This window comes from Equus quagga, chromosome 14 (genome assembly GCF_021613505.1).
Source record: "Equus quagga isolate Etosha38 chromosome 14, UCLA_HA_Equagga_1.0, whole genome shotgun sequence".
Taxonomy (NCBI): Eukaryota; Metazoa; Chordata; class Mammalia; order Perissodactyla; family Equidae; genus Equus; species Equus quagga.
In genome coordinates, this window is record NC_060280.1 from 16,605,657 (window position 1) to 16,621,991 (window position 16,335).

General features: G+C 49.9%; 1 protein-coding gene across 12 annotated transcripts in view; it reads right to left on the reverse strand.

The window, feature by feature from the left end:
* The window catches only part of TEAD1 (TEA domain transcription factor 1), a 254,197-nt gene that overhangs the window by 44,378 nt on the left and 193,484 nt on the right, over positions 1-16,335 (reverse strand). For 8 of the 12 annotated variants that reach the window (XM_046685825.1, XM_046685827.1, XM_046685820.1 and 5 more), the window contains 5 exons: positions 15,409-15,420; positions 14,473-14,607; positions 13,265-13,311; positions 12,452-12,513; positions 11,101-11,225 (listed from right to left, as the gene is read on the reverse strand). In XM_046685825.1, the coding sequence (XP_046541781.1) occupies positions 11,101-11,225; positions 12,452-12,513; positions 13,265-13,311; positions 14,473-14,607; positions 15,409-15,420 (381 nt within the window). The remainder of the gene's footprint in view (positions 1-11,100; positions 11,226-12,451; positions 12,514-13,264; positions 13,312-14,472; positions 14,608-15,408; positions 15,421-16,335) is intronic. The other 4 variants (XM_046685824.1, XM_046685822.1, XM_046685823.1 and 1 more) reach the window with 1 other exon arrangement.

Consider the following 16,335-nt stretch of genomic DNA (forward strand, 5'->3'; position numbering starts at 1 on the left):
GACACGCGCTCAATTGTGATAGAGCCTATGGGGTGGGGTGGACACGCGCTCAATTGTGATAGAACCTATGGGGTGGGGTGGACACGCGCTCAATTGTGATAGAACCTATGGGGTGGGGTGGACACGCGCTCAATTGTGATAGAACCCATGGGGTGGGGTGGACACGCGCTCAATTTACACCTAAGTCCCGGTCTTCTACAGGAAGAAGCCAATAGAAAACGTCTAAAAGCGATGGATTGACATACACAGCAAAAGCATGCTGTTTAGAAATATGGAAATAATATACAAAGAAATGGTGGAAAGGGCTGTAAGCGGATGACCCTAAGGAGGGGGTCCAGGAGGCAGGGACCTGGAGCAGGGGACTACGCTTTTCCTTACAGGCCATAATGAGGCTCAATGTGGCTTATATACAAAGCATACATATTACTTTATTAAATTAAATAAACAGCCAACTAAAAACTATCTTGAAACATCATGGAGTTTTTTAAGGAGGGGAAAGAACTGTAAAAGGAAACAATATTAAGAGTCAGGCTTCAGGATGTCTACTCCAGTTGGCCACAAGTTCCCTGGACTCGAGAGGAACTTGGTCAGAGCATGGAGCTTTCCAATGGCTCAAACACTCAGGACCCTGAGAGGATGCTGGGACCCCTGTCTGCCTGCGCAAAGACTGGTGTCCCACCAGCAAAACCCTACCCAGATCAAGACGGTCCCGCAGCTCTGCAGCACCCAACACAATCTTAATGCACAGACTGCTATTTTGACTGGGGGAAATGCTCACTTTCTCTTTCTATTGCTATGATCCCTCAGTTATTCTTTACAGCAGCTGTAAACAGTGATAACATAATCCTAAAAACTCATCAAAAGTTACATGCAAAGGGTTCTTCAGCCACCCTGTGGTTTAACAAAGGACCTCCCCCTTCCTGGCTCTCGGTACTGTTTAGGAGGCAGCAGGGAGGAGCGAGGATGGCTCGGACTCCAGGGTCAGCTGGGGTCTGGGTCTGAACCCTGGCGCTGGCACCACCTCCTCGGGCATCCTACGGGATGGGCGATTTCGGCCCTCTCCACTGCAGTTTCCACAGCCATAAGGCCAGGATAGTAAGAGTCCCTCCCTCGAAGGAGCGTCACGAGGATTAAATGATAGTGCAAGGAAAATACATAATGCCGTGCCTAGTACGTAGTTTGATTACTGTTATTGCTATTATTTCCCCAGATAATCATGATGCTTCTTTACTTCAGACGAGATGACCTGAAATTAAGATTGTCCCTCTGATAGCAACAAAATGGAAATACTAAAATTTAAGACAGAAATTAAGAGAGGAAAGTTTCAGACACATCAGGGTGAGTCCCACTGTTCCAACACTGCCATTAGCCATCGTAAGGCACGGTGGCCGAGGGCAGGTGAGGTGCCCACGGGGCCTGGAGGGGTCTGGCCCCCCACTTCCCGCAGTGTCACATCAGTGCCTGCTCTCTGGAGCAGGCAAGGCCTGTCCTCCCAGGTGGGGCCAGGGCAGGCCAGCCGGGAGGCTGCCCCCACTGCAGACGAGACAAACCAGAACGGTATGACTCCCCAGAGTGGCCTCTGAGCTTTTATTTTATTTCTTCTCTCTTTTTTGAAAGGACTGCTAATACATTTTACTCCAGAGACCTCTGATGAGGCAGTTCACTTTTTGTCGAAAAGGAAGCAAAAGCCAGAAAATCGGCTGGTCCTGGGCGTCTGCGCTGCTCCCTCGGCCACGCCCCAGTGCTGCACTACACCATGTGACCTGAAGATGGCGGTCTTTCCCTAACCTGCTTCCAAAAATTCCAAGCATTTGAAGAACGTAGTAAAACCTTGAAAAATGACTGCTGTCAAATAATACCAAGAGAAAAATTATAATCCACTTAGGAATTTAAAGAAACCAAGACAAATAACTCATGTCAAGGGATGCTAACATACAAGTTGGAGCAGAACAAGGACAAATCACCGACATTTGCTTCCTGTCCCGCTCCTGCACGGACCCTCTGTCCAGATGCCCCCAGGGCAGCCTGGGCAACCTGAGATGACCCCAGGGCCCTGCAGGGACAGGCAGTGGCTGTAGGGCCTGGCGAAGGAAAGTGACCTGCATATTCAGCCCTTGGGGAGGGTAGGGGCTTGCCCTGAGCTCAGGGCTCAGAAGCACCACCCACTGCTGGGTACTTGGCCCCCAGGTGCTGCTTCATCCCTTCCCCTGTGGTCTTCCAAGAAAGCAACATCACTGAAAACAAGAAACGGAGCAAAGACGTCCTTCTTCCCGAGATCTCACAGCAGGATGCATCACCCTCACCCACGCCTCCCACTTCCACCACCACCTTCAGAGGGGCTGCCATCTTCCTAGAAGAGTGTCTCCCCTGGAACAGTACAGCAGACAAGGGCCCAGGGGCGGAGTGCAGGGACAGCAACTGGGAAGGCAGGCGGGAGGGAGGGGCGCTGACCCAGCGAGGAAAGTGGATGGAGCCTGGCCGGGGCTCCATGAAAGGTCTATCAAACCCACATTTCCAGATGCTTCAACTGCCTCATGTCTGAACGGTGATGAAGAAAGAGGGAGAGCGTCCAGAGCAGCTCAGGCCCTGAGAGTGAAGCCCACTGCCGCTGTGAGAGGGTGCGGCTGGGCAGGGAGGAGCTGGCAGGGTGGAAAACCACACCACACCACAGTGAGCCGGCACCTCCACACGGGAAGACACTCCATCTCCTGTGTCCTACCGGAAGACCACACTACGCTTTGTAAAACATTATGAGAAAAACCTGGGAGAAGCACCAACACGGGGCACAGCCAACTATCAGGCCAGCTGTCGCGGTTCCTCTGAGAACCTGAAAGGCCACATGTGCTTTCTGACCATTTAGTCTAAGCATGTACGTTAACAACACCTGGGTCTAAGTAGAATCCAGGCTCTGCGTTTCTGAGCTGTGTGGCCTGAGCTGAGTTACTTAACCTTTCTGGGCCTTGGCTTCCTCATCTGAACACAGGGAGGACACCATGCCTGCTCATCTGCAGGGGTCAATGTGAAGGTCAAAGGAACAGTACACGACAGCCCACTGTGAGCCATAGGGAGCTGCACGGATGCTGGTATGCAGGTGTACTATTAATGAGCTCCACGTGCAAGCCCCAAATTAGGGGAGGGAAGGAGCCTCCTTTCTGAAAAGCTAGAAACCAGACCCACTCTGAGACATAGCAACTGCCTCAGCAGCCACTTCAGGGCCTGGAAGCTTCTCCCGAGAAACCTCGCCCTTCTCCACCCTGTCCAGGACACAGGCGAGGATTCTCCTGGCAATCTGGAATTTAAACCTTCCTTCTGATGGTATTTCCTTATTTCTCCCATCTTAATCCCCACACAAACCACCTGCCCTTCTTTCTGCCACAGACCTCATTAATGGCATATTTCCTTAGAGTTGTACTGGTCACATTTTCCAAAGCAAAGTCAGGATCTGCGGTCTGACAAAGGAATTAGTTGATCTGTGAATTTAGGGCTTTGATAGAAGCTATAAAGATATGAAAATTAAGTCATCCGTGAGCCCACATTTGCCCAGCCGCCTTAATAGAAAAGAATAAGGTTATCTGCAGGATGCACAGTGGTCCCTCGGGATCCACGGGGATTGGTTCCAGGACCCCCCACAGATACCAAAATCTGCGGAGGCTCAGGTCTCTCAGTCAGCCCTGTGTATCCGCGGATTCCACCAACGGCAGATCAGATGGTAAACACAGGACCCCAAGATCTGCAGCTGGTGGAACCTGTGCATATGGAGGGCCGGCTGCAGGCGCAGAACTTCAGCACAGCCTCCCCGGGAAGGGAGACCTGGGGCTGCTCGGGCTGTGGAGAGAGCCGACTCACTCCCCCACATCTAGGACGTCCCACACTTTGAGGCTGTTCCAGCCACTTAGAAATAAAGTAAGAGGCCAGCACACTTCAGGCAGCATGACGCCCGCCTGAAGTCCCCCAAGCCTTCAGGACTCCTCTCCTCCTGAGCAGCCCAAATGCAGTGTCCTTACTTTCCTCTTTCTCCATATATCCCCAAGCACCTTCCTTCCCTGGCTGCCACCTGTGACATGGTGACACAGCCTGTCCTTTCTTCTCCCCCAGGGAGTGGGACAGACGTGCCTCTCCCTCTCTTTCACACACACACACACACACACACACACACACACACACAAGAAAGGCCTGATAAGATCTCCCAATGATAAGATCTCCCAAAACGCTGGTAACTGCTACTACTTTCCCTGCAGTCCTTTACGCCATGGGCTTTGGATTCAGACAAAGTTCAAATATGCAACCATCCGCCCATGAGCCTCTCTGTCTCTGATACCCATTTCAACACCTTTATTTTGAGGACAAAAGGAAATAACATCATCACAAAGGCAACTCTTAGCAATGCCGCTTCCTTCTCTCTGCGCCATGACTCTTCAAAGGATATCACCATCCCCGTCTCAAAAACTCAGCCATTTCCATTGTCCTCTTCCTCCCGCAGCTAATTAAGCCCCAAGGCCTTTTAATGTTATCAACACAATCTCTCTCCCCTCTGCCATTCCCTACCGCCTGTGGCCTGGTCCCCGTCCTTGTCACCTGTCACCTAGAACCAGTAATATCATCTCTCTACCCCTAGTCGACTCTCAAGCCTGCTGCAGCTGTCGCCTTCCTGAAACAACCGTCACATCACATCTTCTCCTTAAAAGGGGAGTGGGGTGGGAGAGCAGATATTCCTGTTACGCTGCGTATGCATCAAAAGCCAAGACTCACAAGAAACTAGGAACAGTGGTTACCTACTTGGCGGTTGGATAGGAATTAGAAAGATGAGAAGTGTCCCTCCATTCTTTCATGCTTGTAGATTTTTTGGCCATGTGAATTTACTACCTATTTAAGAAATATTAATTTAAAAAAATATTCTGGCTCCCACCTGACTTCCAAGACTCTAAACCACCTGCTGAGCAGACCCTCCAAGCCTGGTCCCTTCCAGGTCTCTGACCTGATTTCCTGCTACATTCAGACAAGACACTCGGGTTCAAAAACATTTGTGGAATGCTCAATATGTCCAGGGATGTTACTGACTTTGACGGTCACAGCAATACAATTAGAGTGATCCCATTATACCCGCTGTTCAGACTGGAGGCAGGCTGAGCTGTGAAGTCATTGGCCCCAAATCTCACACAGCTCGTAGGAATTCAGATCCCCGGCTTCTTTTTCCACTAGAGCAGACATCTGCCGCTAGAGCACGACGGAAGACATCCTGAAGTCCAGGCCGGAACACTCCTTGCTTCTCTCACTCCTTTGCTCCAAACCCAGACAAGAATCACAGAACCATATGCTGGAAAAGGAGCTCAGAGAAAACCCAGCCCAACTCTCTCTCCAGTGCAAAGGGCCCTGCTACAACCAGCTCTGCCTGGGGAGCTCAGTGAAGTGGAGGCAAAGCTTGGCACGGCCACTTCGTGGCAGGGCTCCTGATAATGTACCAACGTTTCTGAGCCTCTGTGCCTTCACTTATACACTGGACATAAGAATAGGACCTGTGTCAAAATGCTTGGCATACGGTGCCTATAACACAGCTCAGTAAGTGCTGGTGAAGATCATTATTGCCAAAATATATGAAGGTGTTTCCATGGAGAACTGAGGGGTGTCCCCCCTCCTCAGGTTTGCTCCTGTACCACATCATGGAACTCATCTTCTTCCGCAAGACGGTGCTTCTCCAAAATCTAAAGAGAACAATCTCCGCATCCCTCCCTCTGTATCTCCAAGTTTTCCTTCTCAGGCTGTGTAGCTGCTACCTAAGTAAACCCTCACATTCTCTCTTCCTGCTCAGGTCCTGCTTGTTCTGGCATCCAGACCGCAAGAGGTATTAAACATACAACTTTGTGCCTGGGAAGCTGGAATGGCAGGGGTTTGCCTGCAGGGGACCAGGATGTGGCTGAGCTGCAGGGGGGCTGGAGGGACCTGCCACGCCCCCGGCTGGGGGTAGAGGAATTCCTCTAACTTTTATCAGGAAAACTACTCCCCACACAAGCATAGGATCCAGCCCACAGCTCACCAAGACCAGGCTTCCATCTGTCCAAAGGAGCAGCTGCCCACCTCGGCCTCCAAGAACTGGGCCCGGATTTCAGGCGAGATGCTGTTAATCAGCCCACCCTGGGTGGAGGATCTAGCACTTAAGACTTCAAGTCCTTTGATATGCAACACTGAAATCATGTAGAAAGTGTATTTTCAAGCATTACTAACCACTTCTAAAATAGTCTTTGTTTTTTAGATTCTTCCTTCCTTTCTTCACCCTCTGCTGTTTTTCTCTTAGCGTCTCCTGGAGCCAAAGGTAACAGAGGGACTGACTTGCTGGTTCTCCACCAACAGAAACAGCCACCGCCTGGGGGAAACGCTGCGGTCAGGTTTAGTCATGATGCAGCGCCAGCAGGTGGCGCTCACTCCCCAGATTGTTCCTCCTTTAGCCCCTCAGAGTTTATAGCTGGCTACAAATTACAGAAACAGGCTACTTGTTGGACACAAATGGACCCTACAGCCTTTGATCACAATCTCAGGATGCCGAGTCAGCGGACCTGGATCTGAGTCCCATTTCCAATGTCAGTTAGCTGCTCAACAGTGGGCAGGCTATGTCGCAGGATTAAATAAGACAATGCACAGTGTTGGCTACCACCACTACTGCTGCTAGTGCTGGTCCTACTACTGCTCAGAGCGGCAGAGTCGTGCAGAAGTCTTCAGTGGTGACAATGGTGACGTGGTAAACTGAAGAGTGAATTTCCAGAATAGCTGGCATGAAGGGAGGCAAACCCGGACCAAGGACTAGGCAAACGAGGTTCTCCTTGTAACTCTGCTGCTACCCAACTTGCATCTCACCTTATCTCCTCTTGGGAGACAGTACAGGCAGAGGAGGGGTCAAACCCAGCCACAGCCGTCGACTGGCTCTAAGACAGCAATCTCTCCAAGCCTCTTCCATAGGAATAGAATTACCCTCTCACAGGGCTGGGATAGGATGAAAGAAGTCACTAATGGAAAAGAGTGAGCATGGCACCCAGCTCATTCATTTCTTTGAGCACTACTTATAACCCCATGATCCTCCGAGCCTGACCAGTACAAAGAAGTAGGGAGACCTGTGTGCACGTGTCTGTACACAGACAACGATGGGGAGAAGCCAAACGCAAAGCTGAATTTAAGGACCTTCAGCTATTTGTCACTTTGTTGACTTCCTTATCAAATTAACATGCTTAATGTTTAATGTTAAATTTTAAGTACAGTATATCCAAATGTGTTAAAATGTACCAGTGGAATTTACTTTAGATGGCTTTAAATTTTCCTATAGTTGGAACGAAAATATAGTAAAATTAGGGGCCAGCCCAGTGGTGCAGCGGTTAAGTTCGCACATTCTGCTTGTGGCCTGGGGTTCGCCGGTTCAGATCCCGGGTGCAGACATGCCATGCTTGTCAAGCCATGCTGTGGCGGACCACGCGTATAAAATAGAGGAAGATGGATGGGCATGGATGTTAGCTCAGGGCCAATCTTCCTCAGCAAAAAGAGGAGGATTGGTGGCAGATGTTAGCTCAGGGCTAATCTTCCTCAAAACAAAAGAAAAAGTAAAGTCTGAGAAGCCACAAAAAGTTGGAGCACCAAAGAGACCATCCACACACTACAGGCTGTTCGGCGTAACCTTGTTTCTGAAGTGCTATTACACGTTCACCGTAACAGCACCTCATGTTTGCAAAACAGAACACGTTACATAATTTGAGAAGCTGCTGCTTGAGACACTGTCACAATGCTTTAAATAATTTTGTTAATTCTCCCCCAGATTCAACTAGTCAATCACCTTTTTTTCAAGGGTCCCCTCCTTCCTCTAGCACAAAAACCATCCTTCAGGCCTTCACATTGACACTAAAATCAGACACATATGCTTTCATAATCTGCCACGTATGCCTTTGTAGACATTGAACTCACTTGTGTATCACTGCAAAATAAGTGTTCATAACAGGAATATTAGAAGTGACATCAACAATTGAGACTGATGTTACAATATAGTAAAATAATTTCACGGTAGTGAAACAGCTCTGGTTGGCATTATCTGATGGACATAATTTAAAATCAAAATACAACAACCCAGTAATATCAACGTACATAGTAGAAGGTATTATTATTTTCTGAAATTATACTTTTTTAGTCTAAAGGGCAAGCAATTTTCAATTGTGAAGAAGGACCGCCATTGCCCATAGGCACTTACAGCCCCCGACATACTGTGAATGTATTTGGTTGGGTGGTTCTTATCTGTCTCCTCCATCAGAACAGAGGCTCTGTGAGAACAAGGACTCAGTGGCCTTTGCTGTTGATTCCCTAACACCTGACACGGTGGCTGCCATGGAGCAAGTGCTTAAGAAGTATTTGTTGAATGAATTTCAATTTCTTTCAGTCCCCAACTCATATCCCCTTAGAATATAATTATTTTCTCAGGAGGCCCAAGGGTGTTGACTCACATCAGGCCTTCCATTTACTTCAGGATCATTGAAGTCATGTGTTGGAGTCCAATCCATAGAGCCAAGCCTTTTAATTCATCAGGAAATGGCCATACCCAGTTGAACCACTCAGATTATTAGGTGGAATCCTCAACACCCAGGAAACATGTCTCTCTGGACTCAATTCCAAATGGGGGGTGGGCTCCGCCTTCACCAAAATAGTCACCAGCCTTCACTCACTGCTTTCATACTTCAGAGTCATCAGCTCTGGAACGTTCTTCCCTGACTCTTCCCCCATGCGTATCAACCCTTTGCCCTCAGAGAAAGGGTTACTTCCTCAGGGCAGCCTGCCTGTTGCCTGCTCATCACTCATAGCATTCAGTAGTCACCACACTTGCGATGACCTCCTGTGACAAGTGCGTCGTGTGTCTCCTCACCAGACGTTCCACTCCACCAGGGCAGCCACCCTGGCTGGCTGTACGGCACTGGGCCCCTCCTCGGTACGGCGCCTCGCCCCTGCAGGTGCTCATAAATGTTTACACAATGGACTGAATGAATCAATCAGGGGTTCAAATGTTAAGCCCAATAAACACTAACAACAACAAAAGGCGAAAGTGGGCATTCTGGGCCCTAATAGGTCCATAACTGGAGGGGAGAGTCTCAACGAGGAGGCTGCCACAGGCTTTTTTAATTAAAAAAAAAAAAATTATTATGGTAAAATACACTATACTCTCTTAATCAGGGAAACAACTACTATCATGGGACTTTGCTCCCTAGTGCCTTAGAGTTCCATTCTTACAAATAGGGTCACAAGAAAAAAAGAGAGATCTCCTTACATAGGAGATATGCAGACTGAACACATAATTCAAGAGGCCTTTAAAATTGGTGGTGGTTCACAGTAATGAAAAGAGTATACTGAAGGAGATTTGGGCTCCTGGTCCCTCTGTTTATTAGCTACATAATGTGTCTGGGCCTCAGTTTCTTCATCTGTAAAATGCGGGAAATAGAACCGACCTCACCGGCACTATGAGGACAGAATGAAATAATCAACGACCAAGAACTCCGGAAGCAACCAGGCGTTCCACAAACACGGGCTACAGAAAGCAGAGCATCACCGGGCCAAAGCCCAGCCTTCAGCCAAGAAATCCTCGACACTTCCCAGAAAGCAGCAGCAGCCTAGAATCACGAAGGTAATCTTTCTGCCTGTTCCTTTCTGTGCCCCGAGAGATACGGATTTTAAGCCATCACCATCACCCTTCTTGTAAAACCACTCAGCCCCGTGAGAAGAGCGGCCCCGTTGGCCTTGTCTTCCCCGTTCTCAATAGCCTCATCTTCCCACACCTGCCTCGGTGGGCCCAACGACCGAGCTTACATCTCCTTCTTCATTTTCTTCCCCTAATTTTAGAGCAGGCTCTATTCTTCTACCAGCTCCCAGAGTTCATAATTACAGACAGAAAGGCCAGTGGGCCACACGTGGGTTCCCGAGTCCCCACTCTGGTGATGGCTGGTGGAAGGTCCTCTGCCCACGGTGCCTCCCCCACCCGACCATCACAGGCTTTCCACCGAGCTAAGGGACAAACACTCTCGGGAGAGGTCGCCTCACATGGTTCCTGAGTTATTTACAACAGATGGTGAACTCACTCGTGACACTCTCTTCTGATAACAGAATGACAGCAAGGTGGCAAACACACAGAGAGCACGGCACCCATGGGCTTCTGGCAGCCACCTGAGATCAGTGGCGTGAGAGGGAGAATATGGAAAGAAGCTGGTGAAGATCCCAAAGACAAACTTATGATTCCTTCAATTTTTGCTTTGGCTCACCCACACACAGATGCAACGCTCATACTCACAGCCAAGGAGTGGGAGTGAAGAAAGGGTCCTGGGCTCGTGGGGTGGGGAAGGAGGGAGGCTCACATATGTATGGGAACGGATGGGCCTGGCTGAGGAACAATGGGATAATGGGCACTAGATGGGGCGGGAGAGACAAGATGGGAAGAAAGAAAAATAGCGTCCAGATGCCAACATTACTTGTATTTATGATATTATAATGCATCCCATTCTACATCAAACGGCCAAAGTGCCGTCTTGTTACTTCTCCTTAAGAAGATAACAACTTGCTATCTTGAGAAAACATAGCCTTAGAAAGGCCATATAGAATACTGGCTGAATGTTTAGGCTTGAGTTTTAATGACATGAGTTTGATCTCTAAACCATTAGATATTAACTGTCTGACTTTAAGGAAATTACTTAACCAGTTTCCTCATCTATCAGATAGCACCTACTCTTATGGAGTTTGTATGAGGACAAATATGATCGTATATATAAATAGCTTTGCACAGTTCCAGCCACATGGCAAGGCTCAATAAATGTTACATTTTACCAAATTCAAGAGCCTATTAATAATAGGTCCTTCCCTTCAGCTCCAGGATTTCTTGGAGTTTGAGGTCCAGAGCATCCACAAACATTCAGCCCTAAAGTTCGACATATGTGTCAATAGAGATACCTTTTTACTTAGTTGAAAGGCTGTGGATGCTTCTTCCAGGTTTTCACACAGCTTATTTGTACAGCATGAGGGCAGGGGGCAGGAGTACAAAGGTGACCAGGAATGGGAGCAAACCTTGGATTCAAGGCACAGCTCTTGGAGCACACTCACCGAGTCTGGATCGCGCTGCTGTTCGAGGAAAGCCGAGAATTCCACTAGGCGAAGTTTGGTTGTGCCAATGGAGCGGCCCTGCCAGGCAGGGACCGAGGGAGCTGGGGCTGATGCAGGTTCAAACCCTGAAAGACCAATTGTCATCTTTAAAGCTGGCCATTTGCCTCCACGTGGGCCTCAGGCCAGTCCTGGAGCAGAGCCCTACAAGACGGACAACCTGGGAGGAAAAACCAAGAGCCCCCTTCCACCAGTGTCCTGGGGGGAACTAAGGCAGGCAGTGGTGGGATTCTGGCTGAGGATCCCAGAGGCAGTGGCCAGCGGAGAAGCACAATGCATGTGGCTTCTCATAAAGCCCAGTTGGGCTCAGGTTATGGGCTGTGGCATGAAGACAAAGGGCGGAGCTGGGGACCACAGCAAAGTGACTGAGAAGTCAGCAGTGAACACTCGCAAAGATCTCCTGTGAGACCAGGACATGCCGGGCACATCTTGTGTTGGTCCATCTCCTTTCTTAAGACTGTGGTCACCAGCACCTTAGAATATTCTCTCAGAAGGCTCCAAGGTACTGCAGCGGAGGGTGACATCGAGCGCATCAGAGTTTGGGAACTCTCTAATGGAGAGCAGTTCCACTGAGTGACTCAATGTGCCCATGGGGTTGGGGGGAGCAGGTGGGCCGGGCAGATGCACGGTTTGTAGTTTGGGCTTCCACGTAAGCTCTCCTTTAAAGAGAGGACGCAGGAACTGAAATCTACTTATCTAAGAAAGTGTGACTAAAACCCTATCTGCCCTCAAGACCCAGATTGCCCAATTCGGCCTGTTTATGATGAGGAAGGACCCACAGCAACTTCCCCTTCCAAGGACAACCCAGGGTCCTGAGTGAAAGTGATCAGGCTTCCCGTTTCTTTAAAAACCCATCTTGGCAGGTGACCGAGGGGACTCAACATCTCTGAGACCCTCCTGGGCTCTAGGCTCACCCCTGCCTTAAGCAGAGGGTGGGGGCGAGAAGGGGGCGGCCATGGCTTTGCAAGGGAGGGGGGATGTGCAGCTGCGGAACAAAGCGACAGGCCTGGGGGCTGGCCCATGGCCGAGTGGTTAAGTTCGAGTGCTCCGCTTCAGCGGCCCAGGGTTTCACCAGTTCGGATCCTGGGCGCAGACACAGCACCACTCATCAAGCCATGCTGAGGCGGCATCCCACATGCTACAACTAGAAGGACCCACAACTAAAAATACACAACTGTGTACCAGAGGGCTTTGGGAGAAAAAGGAAAAATAAAATCTTAAAAAAAAAAAAAGCGACAGGCCTGGCACCAGCTGCATGCGCATTCCCCCAAGAGGGAGTCCCACAGAAACTCACCTGGAATGGGGGCTGTGACTGTGGGCTGGATGGGGTAGGCCTGCTGCACAAAGGGCTTGACGCTGGGGAGACAGGGGTAGAGAGAGTCAGAAACCACAAGAGTAACAGCAACTACTCCCCAGGCCTGACCCTGGCCTCCCAGGGCTAGGGACCCAACCTGGGGTGCTCCCCGCCGTAGGGGACCCTGCCTGCAGGTGGATGCACAGCCCAGGCAGAGCTCCATCAAGATAAAGTTGGTTACTCTCTCCAACCGAGAGGCACTGGGGACCACACCACCAAGCCTCATGCTAGCTCAGTGGGTTTTGCTGGACAGATGGCAGCCTGACCTCCACATGCTGTGACATCTACCTCTGATGAGACCAAGGTCGGTGGTCACTATTTCTAGGCAAGGTTTGGGACACGCTTCAGGGTCTCCTTCTCTAGGCCAAAGAGCTCCAGTTCTTTCAAGAATCTACGGCAGGATGTCCTGTCCGCTTTCCCCGTAGACCACCCTCAGCTCCCAGTTTCCTGAGCTTGCTTCCTTTGCCCACAGAGCATCAGCAGGATTTTCTACCTGCAGGTACTTCTCAGGAAGACTGCGGGCTCTGCCCTCCAAGGCCATGAAGGGCCAGGACCTGTTTACACCCCTCCTGGATCTCAGCAGTCGCTTCCTGCTATTGGCCTCAATAGACAGCAATAGGGATGACTCTGCGATCTCAAGTTAAATCTCCTTTCTCCTCCATGCCCCGAGGCTGTCCGGTCCCAGGGAAATGCTACCGGGGGTGGGCTGAGACCAGTTCCTTAGTGTCAGTGCTGGCCCCTCCTCAGACTTACTCTTGTGAGGATCCTGGCTGCCCTGTTTGTATCATTCCCGGCCAGAACTGGAAGGCAAAATGCAAGAGGGTTCAGGATTATGAGTTCACTCCAAAGCCTATTTCAGGATGTCTATACCTTGCACTCCCTGCTAAAGATACTGGGTTCAGATCATCCACCAGCAGCAGTGACCTGCCCGAAACTCAGATGTGGTCACTGCTGCGCAGGAGATCACAACCTCCATCCTGGGCCTGGCAACCCAGGGCTCCCTTGACCTCCTCTTCCAGAGAACCCTGCTGAGGGCAGGGACCAGGCGGCAGCTCTTTGGTGGTTTTCTGACACCTAACAGAGATGTGGGCACATGGCAGAGGGTTCACAAATATTTCTGACTGCTTTATCCACGCACCCACCCATCCTTCTCTTCCTCCCTCCACTCTGAAACACTCCCTGTGCAACATTCTGCCTCCACAGCTCACAGCGCCAAGGGCTCAGCTGGGCAGAGGACCAAGCTCAGAACAAGAGACAGGAGCTCGGAGAAGCAATGCAGACACCTCCTCTGCTGTGAGCTTCCCTGAGGCTTTTGGTGCCTGCTGAGCCCCTGCTGGAGAGGTGGCAGGATGTAAAGGGAGTCACCCAGCCCCTAGTTAGAGTCCTGCCGTCACTATCCGTGTGATGATGATCAAGTTACCCAAACTCTTGTTTGTCACTCAGTAACCTCAGTTTCTTCATCTGTAAAATGGCACTAACAATCAGAGGCATCGAAGATTATTGCGAGGACTAAATGAGATCACTGTATTAAGTTTCTCAGCCCTTGGCAGGCGTAAAATGAAAATGGTAATAGAATACTTTGTTCCTTTAGGGGTTAGTTGCCATAAAGTGACCCTGAGAAGACAGGAAAAGAGACCAAGGGCCAGGAAATAGAGCAGAAGAGGCAGACCACAAGCCAGAGGGGAATCAGAAAAGTGACACTTAATTCCATGTCTTCAGGGATAAAGGGTCCCTCTCTCTCCCCGCTTCTCTTTCTCCCCTCTCTCCTTCTTTCTCTCTAGCTCCCTGCCTCCCTCCTTTCTTTCACCATTTCGCACTCAGCATTATTTCACCAGCAGGCGGTCTCTCCCCGTCTCGTACATCTGACCCAGTAAGAAGTGGTGCCAGGTGGACGCTTCACACTGGCCCACGTCGACCCCCCCTCTAGGGGCCATTGTTACTAGATCCGGCTTGTGACTTACCCCCGGTGCCCCCGGGAAGGTGGGGCGTGGAATCCCAGGCAGCCCCAGCTTGTTGTGAATGGCAGTGGCCGAGACGATCTGGGCTGACGACATGGCGGCCATGTGCTGCAAGGCCTTATCCTTTGCAGTCTGATCCTTGAGGGTGACAGTGACACACAGACTTAATACAGAACACATGGCCACCAGGCAGCTTCAACAGCACAGCCACGAGCACACGGACTAAAATACAGAGCCACAGGGGAGGCTGGACAGCAAACATGCACGATAAATAAACACAGCCCCAGGCTACAACACACTCACCCTACCCTCACTCTGACCGGTGACTGGGAGCACCCAGGGGCAAGGTTTTAAAACGAAATTTTTTTAATCCATTTTCCAACAGAATGGGAAGCCCTCTGAGAAGAGAGAGGACAACGCATTTATTTTTTCAGCTTCCAAAGGGAGATTTCTCCAATTACTTAACAAACACACCCGAGGAAAGAAAAACTAGGCCCTGCTTTGAAGCATAGAGATGGAGGACCCGTGAGAGAAGAGGCGTGGCTGTGGATCTGGGCGGGACCACCCGCAAAGGGCGGAGGCCCGGCGTGTGCACCCTCACAGCGATGTCCCAGGAGTGCTGGAGTCGTGCGCGGCCTGGAAGCCCTGCAGACACCTGGTGGGAGAGGCTCAGAAGCAGCGGGGCAGGCGGGGGACGATGGTGGGGCCAAGCAGCATGCTGGCGGGGCGCATGCTCTCTCAGGTACCCCCGCCGGGGGTCTAAGGCTACATGGGTACTTTCTATAGCCTACGACACAGGGGATGCTACCAGGTAAGTGGTTTTTCCTTTTCCTAAATGGGTCTTTTCTAGAAAAGCCAAGGCTGATAACACAAAGCTAGCCAAAAAGTCTGCCAAGCACAGCTAAAATACAGAATACTCAATTGGGTGAAAATACTTACCATGCTTGTTACCTGGACACAACAATAAACAATTTGTTAAAAGGATTGCGTACAAAGGCAGGGTCATTTTTCTTCTTCAGTTACAAAATATATATGTATACAAACACACAATATTTGGGTACAATAAAATGCATAGGAGGGTGAGGTTTTTTCACACATTTTAGGAGGAATGTCTGACCCAGATAACTATCTGGAAGGGTAATTACCAACAACTGCAATGACCAAAACCTACTCCCTGCTCCTTCCAGCCAGGGCTGGGGCCTCCCCAGGACAGATGGAGAAATGGTCAGACCCCTGGTGTGTGACAGGCCCTGACGGTGCAGGCAGGGCTTCACGCTCCGTGAACACCTCAAGGTTCCTGGTTGCCAATGGGAGGGCTATACAATCTGCACCAGGCCCAGACTCCATGAAAGCAGGAATAAAATGGTGACATCAAATTAAAAAGAGCGCCCTCCACAGCTGCCATGCAGAGTTCAGACAGTGAGGGAAGGTCCAGGGAAGCTTCGGCTAAGACATTGGGTACCAGCTGAGAGGTGGCTTCAATGTCTACAGGTTACCAAAAGGTGATGAATAAAGATGCTGAGGTGCCAAAGGCAAGGTCAAAAGAAGAAGAAGAAGAAGAAGAAAAAAAAATATATATATATATATATAAAATTCAAAGTCTATACGGTGGGCTTCTAGAGAAGATCAATTAGGTGCTCCCAAGGTATGGACACCACTTTGCCCCATAACTGCCAGGAACACCATGTGAATTTTCAAAAAGCTTCTATTAACTCTTGAAAAGGAGCCTAACACTTGCATAACATTCTACACATTTCTCTTGCTCTCAACTGAAAGAATAACGAATCTCATGTAACAGCTTTTGGGGATGCACGTGGTCATTACAAACATCGGTCAGGGTATGTGCTGAAGCTGAAGGACACTATG